Source organism: Stegodyphus dumicola, chromosome 6, assembly GCF_044657685.1.
Source record: "Stegodyphus dumicola isolate Sdum_Otavi_A_Nest chromosome 6, ASM4465768v1".
Lineage (NCBI taxonomy): Eukaryota > Metazoa > Arthropoda > Arachnida > Araneae > Eresidae > Stegodyphus > Stegodyphus dumicola.
The window spans coordinates 23,586,509-23,607,270 of record NC_140773.1 but is presented as its reverse complement, the minus strand read 5'-3'; the positions used below and the strand labels follow the sequence as shown (position 1 = coordinate 23,607,270).

The 20,762-nt window shown below is 29.2% G+C and overlaps 1 protein-coding gene across 1 annotated transcript in view; it reads right to left on the bottom strand.

Annotated features, from left to right (window-relative positions):
• Positions 1-18,151, bottom strand: part of LOC118203819 (NPC intracellular cholesterol transporter 2-like) — a 43,945-nt gene extending 25,794 nt beyond the window's left edge. Inside the window, exons 1-2 of the mRNA XM_085818181.1 lie at positions 17,995-18,151; positions 9,590-9,700 (exon numbers count right to left, since the gene is read on the bottom strand). Of these exons, the coding sequence (XP_085674307.1) occupies positions 9,590-9,700; positions 17,995-18,064 (181 nt within the window). The 5' untranslated portion in view covers positions 18,065-18,151. The remainder of the gene's footprint in view (positions 1-9,589; positions 9,701-17,994) is intronic.
• Between the last annotated feature and the right edge of the window lie 2,611 nt (positions 18,152-20,762).

Genomic DNA, 20,762 nt, shown 5'->3' with positions numbered 1-20,762 from the left:
AAAACTTTCATAATGTTAGGAAAAAACTTTCATAATAGTAGGAAAAAACTTTCATAATGTTAAGAAGAAGTTATCATGAAAAAGCTATCATAATGTTAAGAAGAAGTTATCATGAAAAAGCTATCATAATGTTAAGAAGAAGTTATCATGAAAAAGCTATCATAATGTTGTAGAAAAGCTATCATAATGTTGTAGAAAAGCTATCATAATGTTGTAGAAAATCTATCATAATGTTGTAGAAAAGCTATCATAATGTTAGGAAAAAGCTTTCATAATGTTAGGAAAAAGCTATCATAATGTTAAGAAGTAGTTATAAAAGCTATCATAATGTTGTTAAAGCTATCATAATGTTGTAGAAAAGATGTCATAATGTTGTAGAAAAGCTATCATAATGTTAGGAAAAAGCTTTCATAATATTAGGAAAAAGCTATCATAATGTTAAGAAGTAGTTATAAAAAACTATCATAATGTTAGGAAAAAGTTATCATGAAGAAGCTATCATAATGTTGTAGAAAAGCTATCATAATGTTAGGAAAAAGATATCATAATGTTAGGATAAAGCTTTCATAATGTTACAAAAAAGCTATCATAATGTTAGGGAAAAACTTTCATAATGTTAGGAAAACGTTATCATGAAAAAGCTATCATAATGTTAGGAAAAAACTTTCATAATGTTAGGAAAAAACTTTCATAATGTTAAGAAGAAGTTATCATGAAAAAGCTATCATAATGTTAATAAGAAGTTATCATGAAAAAGCTATCATAATGTTGTAGAAAAGCTATCATAATGTTGCAGAAAAGCTATCATAATGTTGTAGAAAAGCTATCATAATGTTGTAGAAAAGCTATCATAATGTTGTAGAAAAGCTATCATAATGTTAGGAAAAAGCTTTCATAATGTTAGGAAAAAGCTATCATAATGTTAAGAAGTAGTTATAAAAGCTATCATAATGTTGTTAAAGCTATCATAATGTTGTAGAAAAGATATAATAATGTTGTAGAAAAGCTATCATAATGTTAGGAAAAAGCTTTCATAATATTAGGAAAAAGCTATCATAATGTTAAGAAGTAGTTATAAAAAACTATTATAATATTAGGAAAAAGTTATCATGAAGAAGCTATCATAATGTTGTAGAAAAGCTATCATAATGTTAGGAAAAAGATATCATAATGTTAGGACAAAGCTATCATAATGTTACAAAAAAGCTATCATAATTTTAGGGAAAAACTTTCATAATGTTAGGAAAACGTTATCATGAAAAAGCTATCATAATATTAGGAAAAAACTTTCATAATGTTAGGAAAAAACTTTCATAATGTTAAGAAGAAGTTATCATGAAAAAGCTATCATAATGTTAAGAAGAAGTTATCATGAAAAAGCTATCATAATGTTAAGAAGAAGTTATCATGAAAAAGCCATCATAATGTTGTAGAAAAGCTATCATAATGTTGTAGAAAAGCTATCATAATGTTGTAGAAAAGCTATCATAATGTTGTAGAAAAGCTATCATAATGTTGTAGAAAAGCTATCATAATGTTAGGAAAAAGCTTTCATAATGTTAGGAAAAAGCTATCATAATGTTAAGAAGTAGTTATAAAAGCTATCATAATGTTGTTAAAGCTATCATAATGTTGTAGAAAAGATATCATAATGTTGTAGAAAAGCTATCATAATGTTAGGAAAAAGCTTTCATAATATTAGGAAAAAGCTATCATAATGTTAAGAAGTAGTTATAAAAAACTATTATAATGTTAGGAAAAAGTTATCATGAAGAAGCTATCATAATGTTGTAGAAAAGCTATCATAATGTTAGGAAAAAGATATCATAATGTTAGGACAAAGCTATCATAATGTTACAAAAAAGCTATCATAATTTTAGGGAAAAAATTTCATAATGTTAGGAAAACGTTATCATGAATAAGCTATCATAATGTTAGGAAAAAACTTTCATAATGTTAGGAAAAAACTTTCATAATGTTAAGAAGAAGTTATCATGAAAAAGCTATCATAATGTTAAGAAGAAGTTATCATGAAAAAGCTATCATAATGTTAAGAAGAAGTTATCATGAAAAAGCTATCATAATGTTGTAGAAAAGCTATCATAATGTTGTAGAAAAGCTATCATAATGTTGTAGAAAAGCTATCATAATGTTGTAGAAAAGCTATCATAATGTTGTAGAAAATCTATCATAATGTTGTAGAAAAGCTATCATAATGTTAGGAAAAAGCTTTCATAATGTTAGGAAAAAGCTATCATAATGTTAAGAAGTAGTTATAAAAGCTATCATAATGTTGTTAAAGCTATCATAATGTTGTAGAAAAGATGTCATAATGTTGTAGAAAAGCTATCATAATGTTAGGAAAAAGCTTTCATAATATTAGGAAAAAGCTATCATAATGTTAAGAAGTAGTTATAAAAAACTATCATAATGTTAGGAAAAAGTTATCATGAAGAAGCTATCATAATGTTGTAGAAAAGCTATCATAATGTTAGGAAAAAGATATCATAATGTTAGGATAAAGCTTTCATAATGTTACAAAAAAGCTATCATAATGTTAGGGAAAAACTTCCATAATGTTAGGAAAACGTTATCATGAAAAAGCTATCATAATGTTAGGAAAAAACTTTCATAATGTTAAGAAGAAGTTATCATGAAAAAGCTATCATAATGTTAAGAAGAAGTTATCATGAAAAAGCTATCATAATGTTAGGAAAAAGTTATCATGAAGAAGCTATCATAATGTTGTAGAAAAGCTATCATAATGTTAGGAAAAAGATATCATAATGTTAGGACAAAGCTATCATAATGTTACAAAAAAGCTATCATAATTTTAGGGAAAAACTTTCATAATGTTAGGAAAACGTTATCATGAAAAAGCTATCATAATGTTAGGAAAAAACTTTCATAATGTTAGGAAAAAACTTTCATAATGTTAAGAAGAAGTTATCATGAAAAAGCTATCATAATGTTAAGAAGAAGTTATCATGAAAAAGCTATCATAATGTTGTAGAAAAGCTATCATGATGTTGTAGAAAAGCTATCATAATGTTGTAGAAAAGCTATCATAATGTTGTAGAAAATCTATCATAATGTTGTAGAAAAGCTATCATAATGTTAGGAAAAAGCTTTCATAATGTTAGGAAAAAGCTATCATAATGTTAAGAAGTAGTTATAAAAGCTATCATAATGTTGTTAAAGCTATCATAATGTTGTAGAAAAGATATAATAATGTTGTAGAAAAGCTATCATAATGTTAGGAAAAAGCTTTCATAATATTAGGAAAAAGCTATCATAATGTTAAGAAGTAGTTATAAAAAACTATCATAATGTTAGGAAAAAGTTATCCTGAAGAAGCTATCATAATGTTGTAGAAAAGCTATCATAATGTTAGGAAAAAGATATCATAATGTTAGGATATAAGCTTTCATAATGTTACAAAAAAGCTATCATAATGTTAGGGGAAAACTTTCATAATGTTAGGAAAACGTTATCATGAAAAAGCTATCATAATGTTAGGAAAAAACTTTCATAATGTTAGGAAAAAACTTTCATAATGTTAAGAAGAAGTTATCATGAAAAAGCTATCATAATGTTACGAAGAAGTTATCATGAAAAAGCTATCATAATGTTGTAGAAAAGCTATCATAATGTTGTAGAAAAGCTATCATAATGTTGTAGAAAAGCTATCATAATGTTGTAGAAAAGCTATCATAATGTTGTAGAAAAGCTATCATAATGTTGTAGAAAAGCTATCATAATGTTGTAGAAAAGCTATCATAATGTTGTAGAAAAGCTATCATAATGTTAGGAAAAAGCTTTCATAATGTTAGGAAAAAGCTATCATAATGTTAAGAAGTAGTTATAAAAGCTATCATAATGTTGTTAAAGCTATCATAATGTTGTAGAAAAGATATCATAATGTTGTAGAAAAGCTATCATAATGTTAGGAAAAAGCTTTCATAATATTAGGAAAAAGCTATCATAATGTTAAGAAGTAGTTATAAAAAACTATTATAATGTTAGGAAAAAGTTATCATGAAGAAGCTATCATAATGTTGTAGAAAAGCTATCATAATGTTAGGAAAAAGATATCATAATGTTAGGACAAAGCTATCATAATGTTACAAAAAAGCTATCATAATTTTAGGGAAAAAATTTCATAATCTTAGGAAAACGTTATCATGAATAAGCTATCATAATGTTAGGAAAAAACTTTCATAATGTTAGGAAAAAACTTTCATAATGTTAGGAAAAAGCTATCATAATGTTAGGAAAAAACTTTCATAATGTTAAGAAGAAGTTATCATGAAAAAGCTATCATAATGTTAAGAAGAAGTTATCATGAAAAAGCTATCATAATGTTAAGAAGAAGTTATCATGAAAAAGCTATCATAATGTTAAGAAGAAGTTATCATGAAAAAGCTATCATAATGTTGTAGAAAAGCTATCATAATGTTGTAGAAAAGCTATCATAATGTTGTAGAAAAACTATCATAATGTTAGGAAAAAGCTTTCATAATGTTAGGAAAAAGCTATCATAATGTTAAGAAGTAGTTATAAAAGCTATCATAATGTTGTTAAAGCTATCATAATGTTGTAGAAAAGATATCATAATGTTGTAGAAAAGCTATCATAATGTTAGGAAAAAGCTTTCATAATATTAGGAAAAAGCTATCATAATGTTAAGAAGTAGTTATAAAAAACTATTATAATGTTAGGAAAAAGTTATCATGAAGAAGCTATCATAATGTTGTAGAAAAGCTATCATAATGTTAGGAAAAAGATATCATAATGTTAGGACAAAGCTATCATAATGTTACAAAAAAGCTATCATAATTTTAGGGAAAAACTGTCATAATGTTAGGAAAACGTTATCATGAAAAAGCTATCATAATGTTGTAGAAAAGATATCATAATGTTGTAGAAAAGCTATCATAATGTTAGGAAAAAGCTTTCATAATGTTAGGAAAAAGCTATCATAATGTTAGGAAAAAACTTTCATAATGTTAGGAAAAAACTTTCATAATGTTAAGAAGAAGTTATCATGAAAAAGCTATCATAATGTTAAGAAGAAGTTATCATGAAAAAGCTATCATAATGTTGTAGAAAAGCTATCATAATGTTGTAGAAAAGCTATCATAATGTTGTAGAAAAGCTATCATAATGTTGTAGAAAAGCTATCATAATGTTAGGAAAAAGCTTTCATAATGTTAGGAAAAAGCTATCATATTGTTAAGAAGTAGTTATAAAAGCTATCATAATGTTGTTAAAGCTATCATAATGTTGTAGAAAAGATATCATAATGTTGTAGAAAAGCTATCATAATGTTAGGAAAAAGCTTTCATAATATTAGGAAAAAGCTATCATAATGTTAAGAAGTAGTTATAAAAAACTATTATAATGTTAGGAAAAAGTTATCTTGAAGAAGCTATCATAATGTTGTAGAAAAGCTATCATAATGTTAGGAAAAAGATATCATAATGTTAGGACAAAGCTATCATAATGTTACAAAAAAGCTATCATAATTTTAGGGAAAAACTTTCATAATGTTAGGAAAACGTTATCATGAAAAAGCTATCATAATGTTAGGAAAAAACTTTCATAATGTTAGGAAAAAACTTTCATAATGTTAGGAAAAAACTTTCATAATGTTAGGAAAAAACTTTCATAATGTTAGGAAAAAACTTTCATAATAGTAGGAAAAAACTTTCATAATGTTAAGAAGAAGTTATCATGAAAAAGCTATCATAATGTTAAGAAGAAGTTATCATGAAAAAGCTATCATAATGTTAAGAAGAAGTTATCATGAAAAAGCTATCATAATGTTGTAGAAAAGCTATCATAATGTTGTAGAAAAGCTATCATAATGTTGTAGAAAATCTATCATAATGTTGTAGAAAAGCTATCATAATGTTAGGAAAAAGCTTTCATAATGTTAGGAAAAAGCTATCATAATGTTAAGAAGTAGTTATAAAAGCTATCATAATGTTGTTAAAGCTATCATAATGTTGTAGAAAAGATGTCATAATGTTGTAGAAAAGCTATCATAATGTTAGGAAAAAGCTTTCATAATATTAGGAAAAAGCTATCATAATGTTAAGAAGTAGTTATAAAAAACTATCATAATGTTAGGAAAAAGTTATCATGAAGAAGCTATCATAATGTTGTAGAAAAGCTATCATAATGTTAGGAAAAAGATATCATAATGTTAGGATAAAGCTTTCATAATGTTACAAAAAAGCTATCATAATGTTAGGGAAAAACTTTCATAATGTTAGGAAAACGTTATCATGAAAAAGCTATCATAATGTTAGGAAAAAACTTTCATAATGTTAAGAAGAAGTTATCATGAAAAAGCTATCATAATGTTAAGAAGAAGTTATCATGAAAAAGCTATCATAATGTTAAGAAGAAGTTATCATGAAAAAGCTATCATAATGTTAAGAAGAAGTTATCATGAAAAAGCTATCATAATGTTGTAGAAAAGCTATCATAATGTTGTAGAAAAGCTATCATAATGTTGTAGAAAAACTATCATAATGTTAGGAAAAAGCTTTCATAATGTTAGGAAAAAGCTATCATAATGTTAGGAAAAAGCTTTCATAATGTTAGGAAAAAGCTATCATAATGTTAAGAAGTAGTTATAAAAGCTATCATAATGTTGTTAAAGCTATCATAATGTTGTAGAAAAGATATCATAATGTTGTAGAAAAGCTATCATAATGTTAGGAAAAAGCTTTCATAATATTAGGAAAAAGCTATCATAATGTTAAGAAGTAGTTATAAAAAACTATTATAATGTTAGGAAAAAGTTATCATGAAGAAGCTATCATAATGTTGTAGAAAAGCTATCATAATGTTAGGAAAAAGATATCATAATGTTAGGACAAAGCTATCATAATGTTACAAAAAAGCTATCATAATTTTAGGGAAAAACTGTCATAATGTTAGGAAAACGTTATCATGAAAAAGCTATCATAATGTTGTAGAAAAGATATCATAATGTTGTAGAAAAGCTATCATAATGTTAGGAAAAAGCTTTCATAATGTTAGGAAAAAGCTATCATAATGTTAGGAAAAAACTTTCATAATGTTAGGAAAAAACTTTCATAATGTTAAGAAGAAGTTATCATGAAAAAGCTATCATAATGTTAAGAAGAAGTTATCATGAAAAAGCTATCATAATGTTGTAGAAAAGCTATCATAATGTTGTAGAAAAGCTATCATAATGTTGTAAAAAAGCTATCATAATGTTGTAGAAAAGCTATCATAATGTTAGGAAAAAGCTTTCATAATGTTAGGAAAAAGCTATCATATTGTTAAGAAGTAGTTATAAAAGCTATCATAATGTTGTTAAAGCTATCATAATGTTGTAGAAAAGATATCATAATGTTGTAGAAAAGCTATCATAATGTTAGGAAAAAGATATCATAATGTTAGGACAAAGCTATCATAATGTTACAAAAAAGCTATCATAATTTTAGGGAAAAACTTTCATAATGTTAGGAAAACGTTATCATGAAAAAGCTATCATAATGTTAGGAAAAAACTTTCATAATGTTAGGAAAAAACTTTCATAATGTTAGGAAAAAACTTTCATAATGTTAGGAAAAAACTTTCATAATGTTAGGAAAAAACTTTCATAATGTTAAGAAGAAGTTATCATGAAAAAGCTATCATAATGTTAAGAAGAAGTTATCATGAAAAAGCTATCATAATGTTAAGAAGAAGTTATCATGAAAAAGCTATCATAATGTTGTAGAAAAGCTATCATAATGTTGTAGAAAAGCTATCATAATGTTGTAGAAAAGCTATCATAATGTTGTAGAAAAGCTATCATAATGTTGTAGAAAAGCTATCATAATGTTAGGAAAAAGCTTTCATAATGTTAGGAAAAAGCTATCATAATGTTAAGAAGTAGTTATAAAAGCTATCATAATGTTGTTAAAGCTATCATAATGTTGTAGAAAAGATATTATAATGTTGTAGAAAAGCTATCATAATGTTAGGAAAAAGCTTTCATAATATTAGGAAAAAGCTATCATAATGTTAAGAAGTAGTTATAAAAAACTATTATAATGTTAGGAAAAAGTTATCATGAAGAAGCTATCATAATGTTGTAGAAAAGCTATCATAATGTTAGGAAAAAGATATCATAATGTTAGGACAAAGCTATCATAATGTTACAAAAAAGCTATCATAATTTTAGGGAAAAACTGTCATAATGTTAGGAAAACGTTATCATGAAAAAGCTATCATAATGTTAGGAAAAAACTTTCATAATGTTAGGAAAAAACTTTCATAATGTTAAGAAGAAGTTATCATGAAAAAGCTATCATAATGTTAAGAAGAAGTTATCATGAAAAAGCTATCATAATGTTAAGAAGAAGTTATCATGAAAAAGCTATCATAATGTTAAGAAGAAGTTATCATGAAAAAGCTATCATAATGTTGTAGAAAAGCTATCATAATGTTGTAGAAAAGCTATCATAATGTTGTAGAAAAACTATCATAATGTTAGGAAAAAGCTTTCATAATGTTAGGAAAAAGCTATCATAATGTTAAGAAGTAGTTATAAAAGCTATCATAATGTTGTTAAAGCTATCATAATGTTGTAGAAAAGATATCATAATGTTGTAGAAAAGCTATCATAATGTTAGGAAAAAGCTTTCATAATATTAGGAAAAAGCTATCATAATGTTAAGAAGTAGTTATAAAAAACTATTATAATGTTAGGAAAAAGTTATCATGAAGAAGCTATCATAATGTTGTAGAAAAGCTATCATAATGTTAGGAAAAAGATATCATAATGTTAGGACAAAGCTATCATAATGTTACAAAAAAGCTATCATAATTTTAGGGAAAAACTGTCATAATGTTAGGAAAACGTTATCATGAAAAAGCTATCATAATGTTGTAGAAAAGATATCATAATGTTGTAGAAAAGCTATCATAATGTTAGGAAAAAGCTTTCATAATGTTAGGAAAAAGCTATCATAATGTTAGGAAAAAACTTTCATAATGTTAGGAAAAAACTTTCATAATGTTAAGAAGAAGTTATCATGAAAAAGCTATCATAATGTTAAGAAGAAGTTATCATGAAAAAGCTATCATAATGTTAAGAAGAAGTTATCATGAAAAAGCTATCATAATGTTTGGAAAAAGTTATCATAATGTTAGGAAAAAGCTATCATAATGTTAGGAAAAAGCTTTCATAATGTGAGGAAATAGCTATCATAATGTTAGAAAAGCTACCATTATGTTAGGGAACATGTAAGAGGACTATAATATTCCGAATATATTGGAAAGAACTATGCACACATATACACACAAATATACACTTTGTTTACATGAATCATTCAACATCCCGAATTACTAGCTTTACTGTTTTATTAATTTCCATCAAGGAAGATCAAAACAAATTCTATAGAAACAGGAAGTCAGAAGCGCTATCTAGTAAGTAATTGAATTTATAACGAAAAATATCACATTGAAAATGGTACATGATATTTAATTGTTCTTAACTAGGGAACCCTACATTCTTAACAAAATCATATAGAAAAAAGAAAACTTATATGCAACTTACACGATTCAAATGTGAGGCTATAGGTATAAGATTCTCCTCGCTTTAATTCGCAAACATCTGCCTCTTCACATCCCGACAATTGAACATCAATTATTTTTCCAGTTTTGGAGCCTAAAAAGCAATTAAAGTATTCAGAACATAAATAAATACAATGTTCTCCTTGCAACACTGCAATTTCATTTCATAATATGCTAAGTTTTATTTCAGAAACTTATATCGAAATAAGTAATAAGTATCAAAACAAGTCAAAAAAGTTTAAAAAAATGAATAAGCAAAAATCAAACATAGCCAACATTTCTGTCTTAAACTAAAGCACACCCACAATTATTTTAAGCAAATTAGCCTTTTTTTTTTTTAAAGCCCAAACCGGCGTTAGCCCAGAAGAGCTATTAGTCTTCAAACGACATATGGCGTCCGTTCACTATAAATTTTCGTTTCAAATTATTCCCTCCAAATATTATCACCCTGTATTATACTTAAAGAAACTGAATATGGAAGAATCAGCATGAATGTATGCGTGTTTCTAGCACTGTGAAAAAAAACAACGATACCTACAGCTATCTAATTTTGAGTAACGTAGTCCTCCACTCGAATATGAGCACTTGGAAGCCCGAATTTGGAATTTGTTTTATTGCGTATTTCATATTTTGTAAAACTTTAACGAATTTTATATTAACAAACTCAGTGATTTCAAAGCAAGCAATGGCAACACTGTTCGAGGGGGGGGGGAATTTATCACGCGAGACTCTATCGGAAATTTTAAATATATGCTGTTTTTAAATATTTTTAGTCCAAAGGGGCATTAGTCCAAATCTCCCGAAGCGTGTGCGCAGTGTACGTATATGCGTAACAACCACCCTTTGGGCGTAATCTGGAAGTTTTCAGATTTTTTTTTTTCTTTAATAATTTGTATAAACGTTTTATTACAAACAGAATACTAGCTGCATTAACTTCCTTTAAATATCTTTATTAGTGTAGTTTCTAAAAGTGAAATTTAATATGAAATGAGTTAATAATAAAATATAGCTCCATATATATATATATATATATATATATATATATATATCCATATAGCCAGAAGGACTATTAATTTCGTTTTGGCATTTTACGTAGATTCGCGATGTTGTTTCCCTTTTCAAACAAATGTTTGCCACCAAATATTATAGCCCTGTATTATATTTAAAGAAACTAAATAATGAAGAATGTATTATATTTAAAGAAATTAAAGTATGAAGAATCTGCATGAATGTATGTTTCTCGCATTGTGATAAAACAACGGTACCTAGAGCCATCAAAATATGAAAATCGTGATCTTCCATAGAATATGCGCATGTGGAAGCCCTGATTTGAATCTGACATTTATTTTATTATCAATTTCATATTTTGTAACACTTCAACGAATTTTTTATTAAGAAACTCAACGATTTCAAAGCGAGCAATGGCAACACTATACGAAAAAAAGAAAAATGAATCTCCAGCTCGCGAGACTATATATCGGAATTTCTAACGATATGTTCATTTTAAAATTATTTTGCGATATTGCTGTTGAACTGAATTTTATGGTTTAAGTGCGAAGAACATGATATTTAATAAATAAAGGTAACACACAAAATGTTAAAAAAAACACCCCTTTGGACGTAATTTAAAATCTGTAACCTTTCGTTTTTTTTTTTTTTTTTTTTTTTTTTTTTTTTGTGTGTGTGTGTGTGTGTGTGTGTGTGTAAAATTTTTTTTTGGAAGTTCTTTTAAGTTTCTGCTTATCTTAATTTTTTTCCAAAAGCATTCTGGAATTGTTTCTTTTATACTTTATTTTAAACATTTGTAAAAGTCTGAAAAGGTAGTTAAAATGCGTTTGAATATGACATTTGATACAAATAAATGTCAAAATTTAAAGACAGTTTTGTAGCCACATTGTTATCTCATTCTTCGCTCAGCGTTCTTCTCGCTTTTCAATATAATTTCATACTATATGTTAAAAAACTTTCTCTACAACAGACGAAAAACTAATTTGGAAAGAAGTTCAACAAGTGTATTATTCATTTATACCATAAATGTGGAACTCAGTTGCTCTCTAATCTGAGGTTTGGAAGTTTGATTGTTTTCATTATGTTCCTGGATTCTACCGATGTTAGTTATTTCAAACAGGCTGCTCTAAGCTCTTATTTGAAGAACGCTTTTATTATCGTCTTTCCTTCAATAAAAAAAATGTCTGAAACCTTTCATGTTTTGAAATACTCTCATTTGCGGTCAGGTCATAAATTTACAATCCCTTTTTTCAGGAGGAGCGCTGACAAGGAGCGGACAATCTCGCTAGGGATCCTGGGAAAATGCGGGGGTTGTTTAAACATCTAACCTCTCTACTTTCAGTTTTATACACAGGAAAATACAAATTGAATTCTTCGAAAGAATGCAATTTTGTACAATGAAAATGTATTACTTAACGATAAACTGTAAGATAAATAACATCTTTTTTTAAAGCCATAGGTGTAGAAAGACATATTTTTTACACGAATGAATTTGTAGTAAATATTGAGTTTTTCATTTCGAATGCTATGTTCCATGTATGCGAAGTAGCTGAGCATGTGAGATAATAGTCATAACCGAATGGCTATCAACCTTTTCACGGCTAAGGACTGTTTCTCAATTACATTGTGGTCGCTGCTTTTTGGTTAATTTTCTAATGGCATATAAACAATAATTGTTTTTATTTGAGACTTATGAATATAATAACGCAAACTAGACTGCAGAAAATTCCTAAGAATGAAGTTAAATAATACTCAAAAATACATTACTGATGCACTTCTGTGTTTTATATGTAGTAGTATTAACTACTACTATAATCCTTAAACGGAATCCTTAAATTATATATATCTATGTATAGGTATATATAAATGGAACTAAATATAGAATAAGGTATAAAATATCTTTATTATACAATGTTCATTACCATACTTATATTTACGTAATATCAATATAAATAGTTAGTTAGGTTTCGTACATATATAGTTTATTTTTATATTTTGTATTTTTTGTATTAGATTCAGTATTGTATACGTATCTGAAGTTTAATTTGTTCTCTTTTTGGGTTACGACTTTAAGTGAGAAAGAATTGTTAGGGCCTTCATAGGGATTACATTATATACAATCAGTTAGGATCCGACTTTTCCTTTCTTTTAATCATTATATATATTGAAATACTACTTAATGAGTATACATAAAATATAGCAGTTTTTAAGCTACTTATTTATATATCTATTGTTTGGTCTGGTTTGTTTGATTATAGCAAAGCATTCGACAGTTATTTGCCTAAGGGTAAGGGTGCCTCGTGGAGAACTTTCTAAGCAAAACTGACTCTTATGCACGTCACACGTGGGGAAAACCTCGAAAACGCCAATACAGCCATCCCCGTCGATCCGGATTCGAACCCCGAATCGACCTGCCAGAGTTCAACGACTTTACAGCTCAGCCGCTAGTGAGCCACAAACACACACACACATCCACACATATACATTAAATAGTATTTACATGTCGTTTATAAAGTATAATTGAGTGCAATTTAATCATAAAGAGTTAGAAAATATTCTACGGAATTACTTCACTTCGTAGACTTTTTGTTAAGCTTCACCATATTTCTTAAAGAGAATCTCAATGCTAGTTCCATTTCCAAGCTGTTTATGTACCTTATATTTCATGCTTTGAATTATATTTAGAAAATTATTTCACTTGGTTATAGCTGAAAATGCAGTTTTTTTATTGAAGAATGTAAGGGTAAGAAGAGAATTATGCCTTTTTCTAATTAATTATTCTTGAAGCATTTAAATTTTTTTTAAAAAATCGCACATTAATACGAATCACTGAACTAAAGTGGTCGATACAGGACAGATTAATTAGCTACTAAATTTTGATTTTCGTTGAGTAAAAAGGAATTCATCTGCTTTCTATAAGAAATTCAAAAAATGTTTTTCTCCTATTCTCGCAGTCATAATATTTTTCTTAAATATTCAGCTACTTCATATTCAAATATTCCAATCCATTACAATAAGTAATAAATCGATACAGTAAATAAATAATTAAAATCAATTAAATGGAATTTTAATTGATTTTAATTGCCATTTTCCCTCTGATAAACCCCTCTTTAGAGTTCAATAGCAGTCGATCAGATTTTGTTGGGGGTTCATTTTTCTTTATGGTATGCTTACGTTATAGATGTATGTATTATGCATTGCTCATACTTGTCAATTGCAGCTTTTAATATCTTTTGGAAAAAAATCAATATGAGAATCCAGAAAATGATTCTTAGCGACGCTAAAACTATTATTACTAGGCACTCTCATGTCACAGTGTTTAAAAACAAATCCCATTGTTTAAAGGTAGACTCTATGCTATTTTAGTCTAAAATTAAAAGCTGCGAGTCAAAATTAAGGGGGTTGCTCTTAGAAAGCCTCAATTAGAAGTAGTTATAGGAAATGTTAATCAATACTTATAATCTTAAGGTATGTAAATATGAGCCCATTTTCCTTAGAAAATTCTCCATGAAATCATGCCTAGCCAGCCCTCATATGTTTTGCCATATTCAACACAAAATCATTCTTAAGATGATTAATTAATTAATTTTATGTTAGATGATACGAAGCTTTTCAAAAACTAGGATGCTTTCCGTAAACAATTAGTATTAATAAGCGCTGTTCAACTGGAATTGGGTTGGATTATTTGTTTATAGCAGTGCTTTTCAGCCGACTTACATGTACCTGTTTGTATTGCTCAGAGGGGGGTGGAAGGAAATTCCTGAACGAAAACAATGTAATAATGAAATGTTAATAAACAAATAAATATAACATTTCGTATCTTATGTAATTTGTCTCCATTCTGATACCATGTGCATCATTTATTTCTGATATACTGATACTGAATGAGACCTACAAACACTTTTTTTCTAAATATATCACCCCTTATGATCCCTGACACAGCCGTTTACTTTCCCCTTCCGTAATTAACGTCAGTCTCCTGCTCTCGACCGCATTTGCCAAGCCACCCATGTTTTACATTATGCCCAAATGCGAGTTCTTTTTAGTCCAAAGGGATTTGTCCCTGAAGGACTATTGTTTTCGTTTTGCGATTTTGCGTCGGACTCATAAACGTCGCTTCACTTTTCAAACTGTTGCCACAAAATGTTAGAGTCCTGCATTATATTTGAAGAAATTAAATAATGAAAAATCTGCGTAAATGTATGTATATTTCTCACATTGTCATAAAATAACGGTACATAGAGTCATCGAATTTTGAATAACGTAATCCTCCAACGAATATGAGCATGTGGAAGACCAAATTTGAAATTTGAAATTTGTTTTATGATCGATTTCCTATTTTTTAAAACTTTGACGAATTTTTGATTAACAAACTCAAGGATTTCAAAGCGAGCAATGTCAACGTTGTGCAGAAAAAACATTTTTATCTCCAGCGCGTGAGTCTCTGTATCGGAAATTTTAAAGATATGCTCGTTTTAAAACTATTTTGCGATATTGCTGTTGCACTGGATCTTATGGTTTAAGTGCGAGGAACATGATATTTAATAAAGAAAGGTAACACACAAAATGTTAAAAAACGCCCCTTTGGACGTAATTTAAAATCTGAAACATTTCAGATTTTTTTTTTTTTTTTTTTTTTTTTTTTCCATTTACAAACACGTACAAGTTTCGAGAGCATTTGGGCTAACGTCGCATTGTGCTAAAAATATTTAAAAACAGCACATCTTTAGAATTTCCGATAGACAGTCTCGCACGCGGGAGATGAAAATGTTTTATTCCCTACAGTGTTGCCACTGCTCGCTTTGAAACTGTTGAGTTTTTAATCAAAAATTCGTTATAAAGTTTTACAAATTACGAAATAGACAGTAAAACATATTCCAAGTTCCAAATTTGGGCTTCCAGGTGCCCCTGTTCGGGTGGAGGACTATGTTATTCAAAATTTGATGACTTTAGGTACCGTTGATTTTTCACAGTGCGACAAACACACGTATATTCATGCAAATTCTTCATTATTTAGTTTCTTTAAATATGCTACAAGACGATAATATTTCAAAGCAACAATTTGAAAAGTGATACAGTCGTTTGTAGTGATTCGACGCAAAATGCCATTCCGAGATTAATGGCCCTCCTGGGCTAATGCCCATTTGGGCTTTAAAAAAAATTGTAGAATGAGCTACTAATACAACCGTATTCTTAATTTCCTTTACTATGAGAAGTTATTATCAGTAATTCATTACCTCATTTTCAAAGTAAATTATCGCACGTATTTTTCCTTACTGTCTCATTTTCAAAATTATTTTTGTATCTCTTCCTCTTTCCTTTCTATAAATTTCTGAGCCTTTTTTATCTGCATATTTTTCTGTGCATTTGCTTTATCACTTCTTCAAAATCTTTTAATTTAATTCAATGCTGTAACTCCCTTACCTAATGTGCAACAAATTTTGAAGTTTGGAAAATTAATAAGCTTTACGAGCTTCTCTGGTGTCTTAGTTTTTTACCCTAATGTGCAATCACATAACATTTCGCATACCTTAGAGTTTCCTCTGTGTCTTATTTTCGAAGTCCATTTGCAAACAACACAAATGTTTATTCTTCGATAATTTATTTAATTTGCAAACAATTTGCGGCAACAAACAAATCTACATTTTTCATGATCAAAGAACGGGAACACATTGCCCATCTAAATACACTGAGCTTTAATTTATTCAAATGTAAGCTATATTAAAATTAAATTTTGCCGATTATTAAATTAGTTATACATCTGTAACTTTGTGAGGAAATTATATGAAATTTACCAGTAAACTGAAATCACAATTTTTTGTCCTTTCTCATATTCATGTTAATTACGAAATTTAAAATGTATGAAATTCCACATAGCACAAACACATCCTTGGGATATCCTGAGGATGTTGCTCGCGGGATATGCGCACATCCTCAGGACATCCCGAAATATCCCGCGAACCTCCTAAACATATCTTCCCGAGTGCTTGATGTCACATCCCAGTATATCCTCAGGACATCCTAACAAAATCCCACTGACAGCGTATGGGATGTTATTAGGATCTGAACTCCTACTTACTAAATCCTCAGGACATCTCGGGATATCCCAGTTTCCTCCTAAACTCATCCTCCCGAGTGCTTAATGTCACATCCCAGTATATCCTTAGGACATCCTATCTAGGTCTCACCGGCAGCATATGGGATGTTATCAGGGTTTGAAATACTAGTTACAATATCCCTTTAATCTCTTAAATACATACTTTCAACTGCTCAACGTTACATCCCAGCATATTCCCAGGAATCTTCTTTATATTTCAATAAAAGTGTGTGAAGGGGTTGTGATAACCTAAAACCTGCTTATTTTTCACAGATAGTCTCAGGTCCTTCATCTGTGGCTACTATGGAAAAATAAGAAATGTTAAGAATATTTATACAATTTATTTTTCTAATTAACATAATAAACATATGTTTATTATTTCGAATCCCTTTTGTAGAAACGTTCATATTCAATATTGGTTTTACATATTTTACTTAATTTATCCTAAGTAAAAAAAATCTGATGTGGACACCCACATGACTTCCTTTTACGGCCTATTAAATTATGCAAATTTTTTTCCTGCATTTCATTTATTTTCCAGAATTTCGTTATAGATATATTTCTCATTTAATCAAGGGACCAGGCAAACCAGGAAAAAATACATAAAACTCAAAACAACTTCATTAAAAATTGTAAAATACTAAATATAGTTCAAAAGCATTAAAAATTTTTACAATTAAAATTAGAGTTAAAATTAATGAAGATTAGGCAGAAAGACGGATATTTTAGTGCGCAAAACTTTTGGCCCCACTCAAAATTAATGAAGATTAGGCAGAAAGACGGATTTTTCAGTGCACAAAACTTTTGGCCCCACTCGGCAAAAAGGCACTGAAGTTGTTGCAGAAACTGAATTTACTACGACACAATGTTTTAAATGTAAACAAATGGCGTCGTCGTTAGGATTGTGGAACTTAATCGACTTTTAAATTATTGATAATTCTATAACTATTGCATGCAGATTAAACTAAAGGCATAAAAACGTTAACCAGAAAATAAGAGCAATATAATTCAGTCACTTTTAAAGCAAAAAAATGCACAATTTACCAACATATAAGAATAAAAATAAAAACCTTAGCTCACCGAGCCGGGTAACAGAGTGGATCATACGCATAGCAAGAATTTTAGTTTCTGTTCAACAGCATTTAAGGGGAAATTGCTCAACATAGCACTGAAGACAATTTGATACAGAGCCTTGATTTTGCCATTGACTAATACGGGCTGACATATTAAAGCAACAAATATTAGATCAGTTTCAGCTTATATATAAGATATTGTATACTTACCACAATCTGTATACTTTAGCCCCCATGCCTGAGCAAAGAGAACAGTTGTTAGGAAAACCCAGAAAACCATTGTGAAGAAAGATGATGTAGCGGTTTTGAAGATTAAAATTCACAATCCAGAAACAAACAGCACTCTTAACGGAAATGAAAGCAAATGCGATTTATATATATAAGGAAATATACACACAGAGCCCGTATTGATGTTAAATTAAGACCGCCATAAACACAGTCTGAGTACCAGAGGTCAATTTGCGCTTTATCTGGACCCTTATAAAATTCTCTCATCATTCCCTCATCCATTTGGAGGGTATAAATAAATTATTTATTTCCTGATTGAATTCATTGACACATGGACAATGACATGAAAATTGACACATGAAGAAACATACCACAACTAGTAAAAAATATAAAAAGCTATTTCTTTCTATTTCCTCCGATAAAAAGCTTTCTTTGTATTACATTTATGTTGATTCAAAAATGTAGAAAAAAAATCTGAAAGCCTATTTTTGGATTACCAGATACTTTATGCCAAAGAAGCATTTGTTTTTTAACGTTTTGTGTGTTACCTTTATTTATTAAATATCATGCTCTTCGCATTTAAACCGTAAAATTCACAGCACTATCGCTTGATGATTATATTCAACAATACATGCGTATAAAACAATTGCCAATCTTTAATCTTAAATATGTTTTTTAGATTTATTGCTGTATGAGCGTCTTCGGCGTTAATTCGAACTGGATAGTCGTGGTAACGGGAATATTATTTTCAAAGTTACGGAGGTCAGTAATCAGGGATTACGATGAAGGAATCGGTTCAAATGAAGATGAGATCGATTTCTCATTAATAAAGAATGGAATTAGATCTATGCATAGACTACTTGACGATGGAGAGGAGAGTAGCAGTGATGAAGAAAACGATAAAGTAAGAGGTGTAAGAAGGCGAAAAATAAGGGTAATAAGAACAGTGAATGTAAAAAAAAAAAAAAAGCGACAGTGATTCCGCAGAAGAGACAAAATATTCAGAATGGATGACATACACAGAATCCGAAGAAATAACTCAAAGAATACTGTTTGTACCCGGCAAAAAAGCAGCAGAATGTCAAGTATCTTCAGACATAAAAGAATCATTAGATTTCTTTAAATTGTGTGTGAAATCATTTTTAGTTGTAAGAAATTCCCCAAATATGCGGAAAATCATCCAGCGAAAACCATCTGCTGACTCAACCCGAGCGAAAAAGGCCTCGAGAGCAAAGGGTTAAATTTAATTTTGTTAACTGCCATTCTGGTAAACAAGTATTTCCCAAACGGTATTCCTCAGTCTTAAGATTCAAAATATATATTTTAGAATTTCAGGAATCAATTCTACTTCAGATAGACTACAATAGGAAGAAATCCCATATTAGACTTGTTTTTATATTAATTTTTTTACATATGCACCTCACATCATTTCACCGATTGCCAGTTTATGTATAATTTTTAATTGTAATCTGATACATAAGAACATACTCAGTTATTCATTATCAGTGTTCAGTACCATTAATGTTATGTCTCACCGTTAGTTTTGCTTCTTCTTCCAGTTCTAGATTTCAATAATTCAAAGGTGGTTCAAAAATATTTCTCATTGAACTTCTAAGGATTATGTCAATTTTATTAACAGTTAAATTTTAGTTAAAGTTCCTTTCCTGTCAAATTCTTAACTTCAACTTACTACTTCCGGCCAGAACGTATTTTTGGAATCTTGCTGAATATTTAATGATTTTCTGCCTTTTTGGCCACTCTCTCTCTCTCTCTCTCTCTCTCTCTCTCAAAGCTGTTATTACGCTTGGCCGTACTCAGGCCCTTGCTAAGTCAAATAAGTTAAGGGACCAACTCGATTTGAACCTTGATAGTTTCGGCTATACTTTAGTTAATCTTAGTTTTAGTTTAATTCTTAGTCTTTTAAGTTCAAGCCCAAGTGCGGGCTTTGTTTGTATACTCCCAGACGGAGTTTGTTAAATCTTATTGGAATAACAAAGGGTTGATTACCCTTCTATCTTGTTGTTTCTTGTCGCCGAACTTAAGCGATTATTCGCTTGTCAGTTCTTAGATTCTTCACTTCCAACATTAACTTAGAATTCCGAAGTGAGGAACTCTACACACTTAATTCTTTCGCTTCGGTAGAGGCCAAAATCTCTTTATCTGAAACATCTGAAACACCCGTGCATACGAATTTTTGTTCCAATAAATTTCCTTCCCCCATGCCAAGTAGAATGCTACAGCGTTAACAATAACCTTTTAAGTGAAGCGATTACTTCTCTTGGAATCTTTGTGTGGTTTCACTGACTGTATGCAGTTTTCCCTTAGGACAGGATTGAAACTTAAAAACGTAACAGCTAGATTGAAACTTATAAACTTAACAGGTAATTTAAACTTAATAGCTAAACGTTAACAGTAAATAAAGGAGAGGGAAGGTGCATTCAAATAGCAAAGTTACTTTTAATCGCTTCAAAAGAATGATTAGCATGCTATTTTACAACTCCCGAAACCAATGAGCCCCGTATTAATATGATGGGGAGGAAACACCACGTAGAAATGGACGCAGGCCTTGGGACGACCCGCCTGTGTCTGAAAACACGGGCGTTTCAGGAGACTTAGCTGCGAAAGAGTTAAGATAAAAGACAATAGTAACAAATAATTCAATGATTTCTCAAGAGTCGAAACCGACATTACGGGCAGTTTACGATTAATGAACATAATGACTAAGATTGACCTAATAACTGCAATTGATA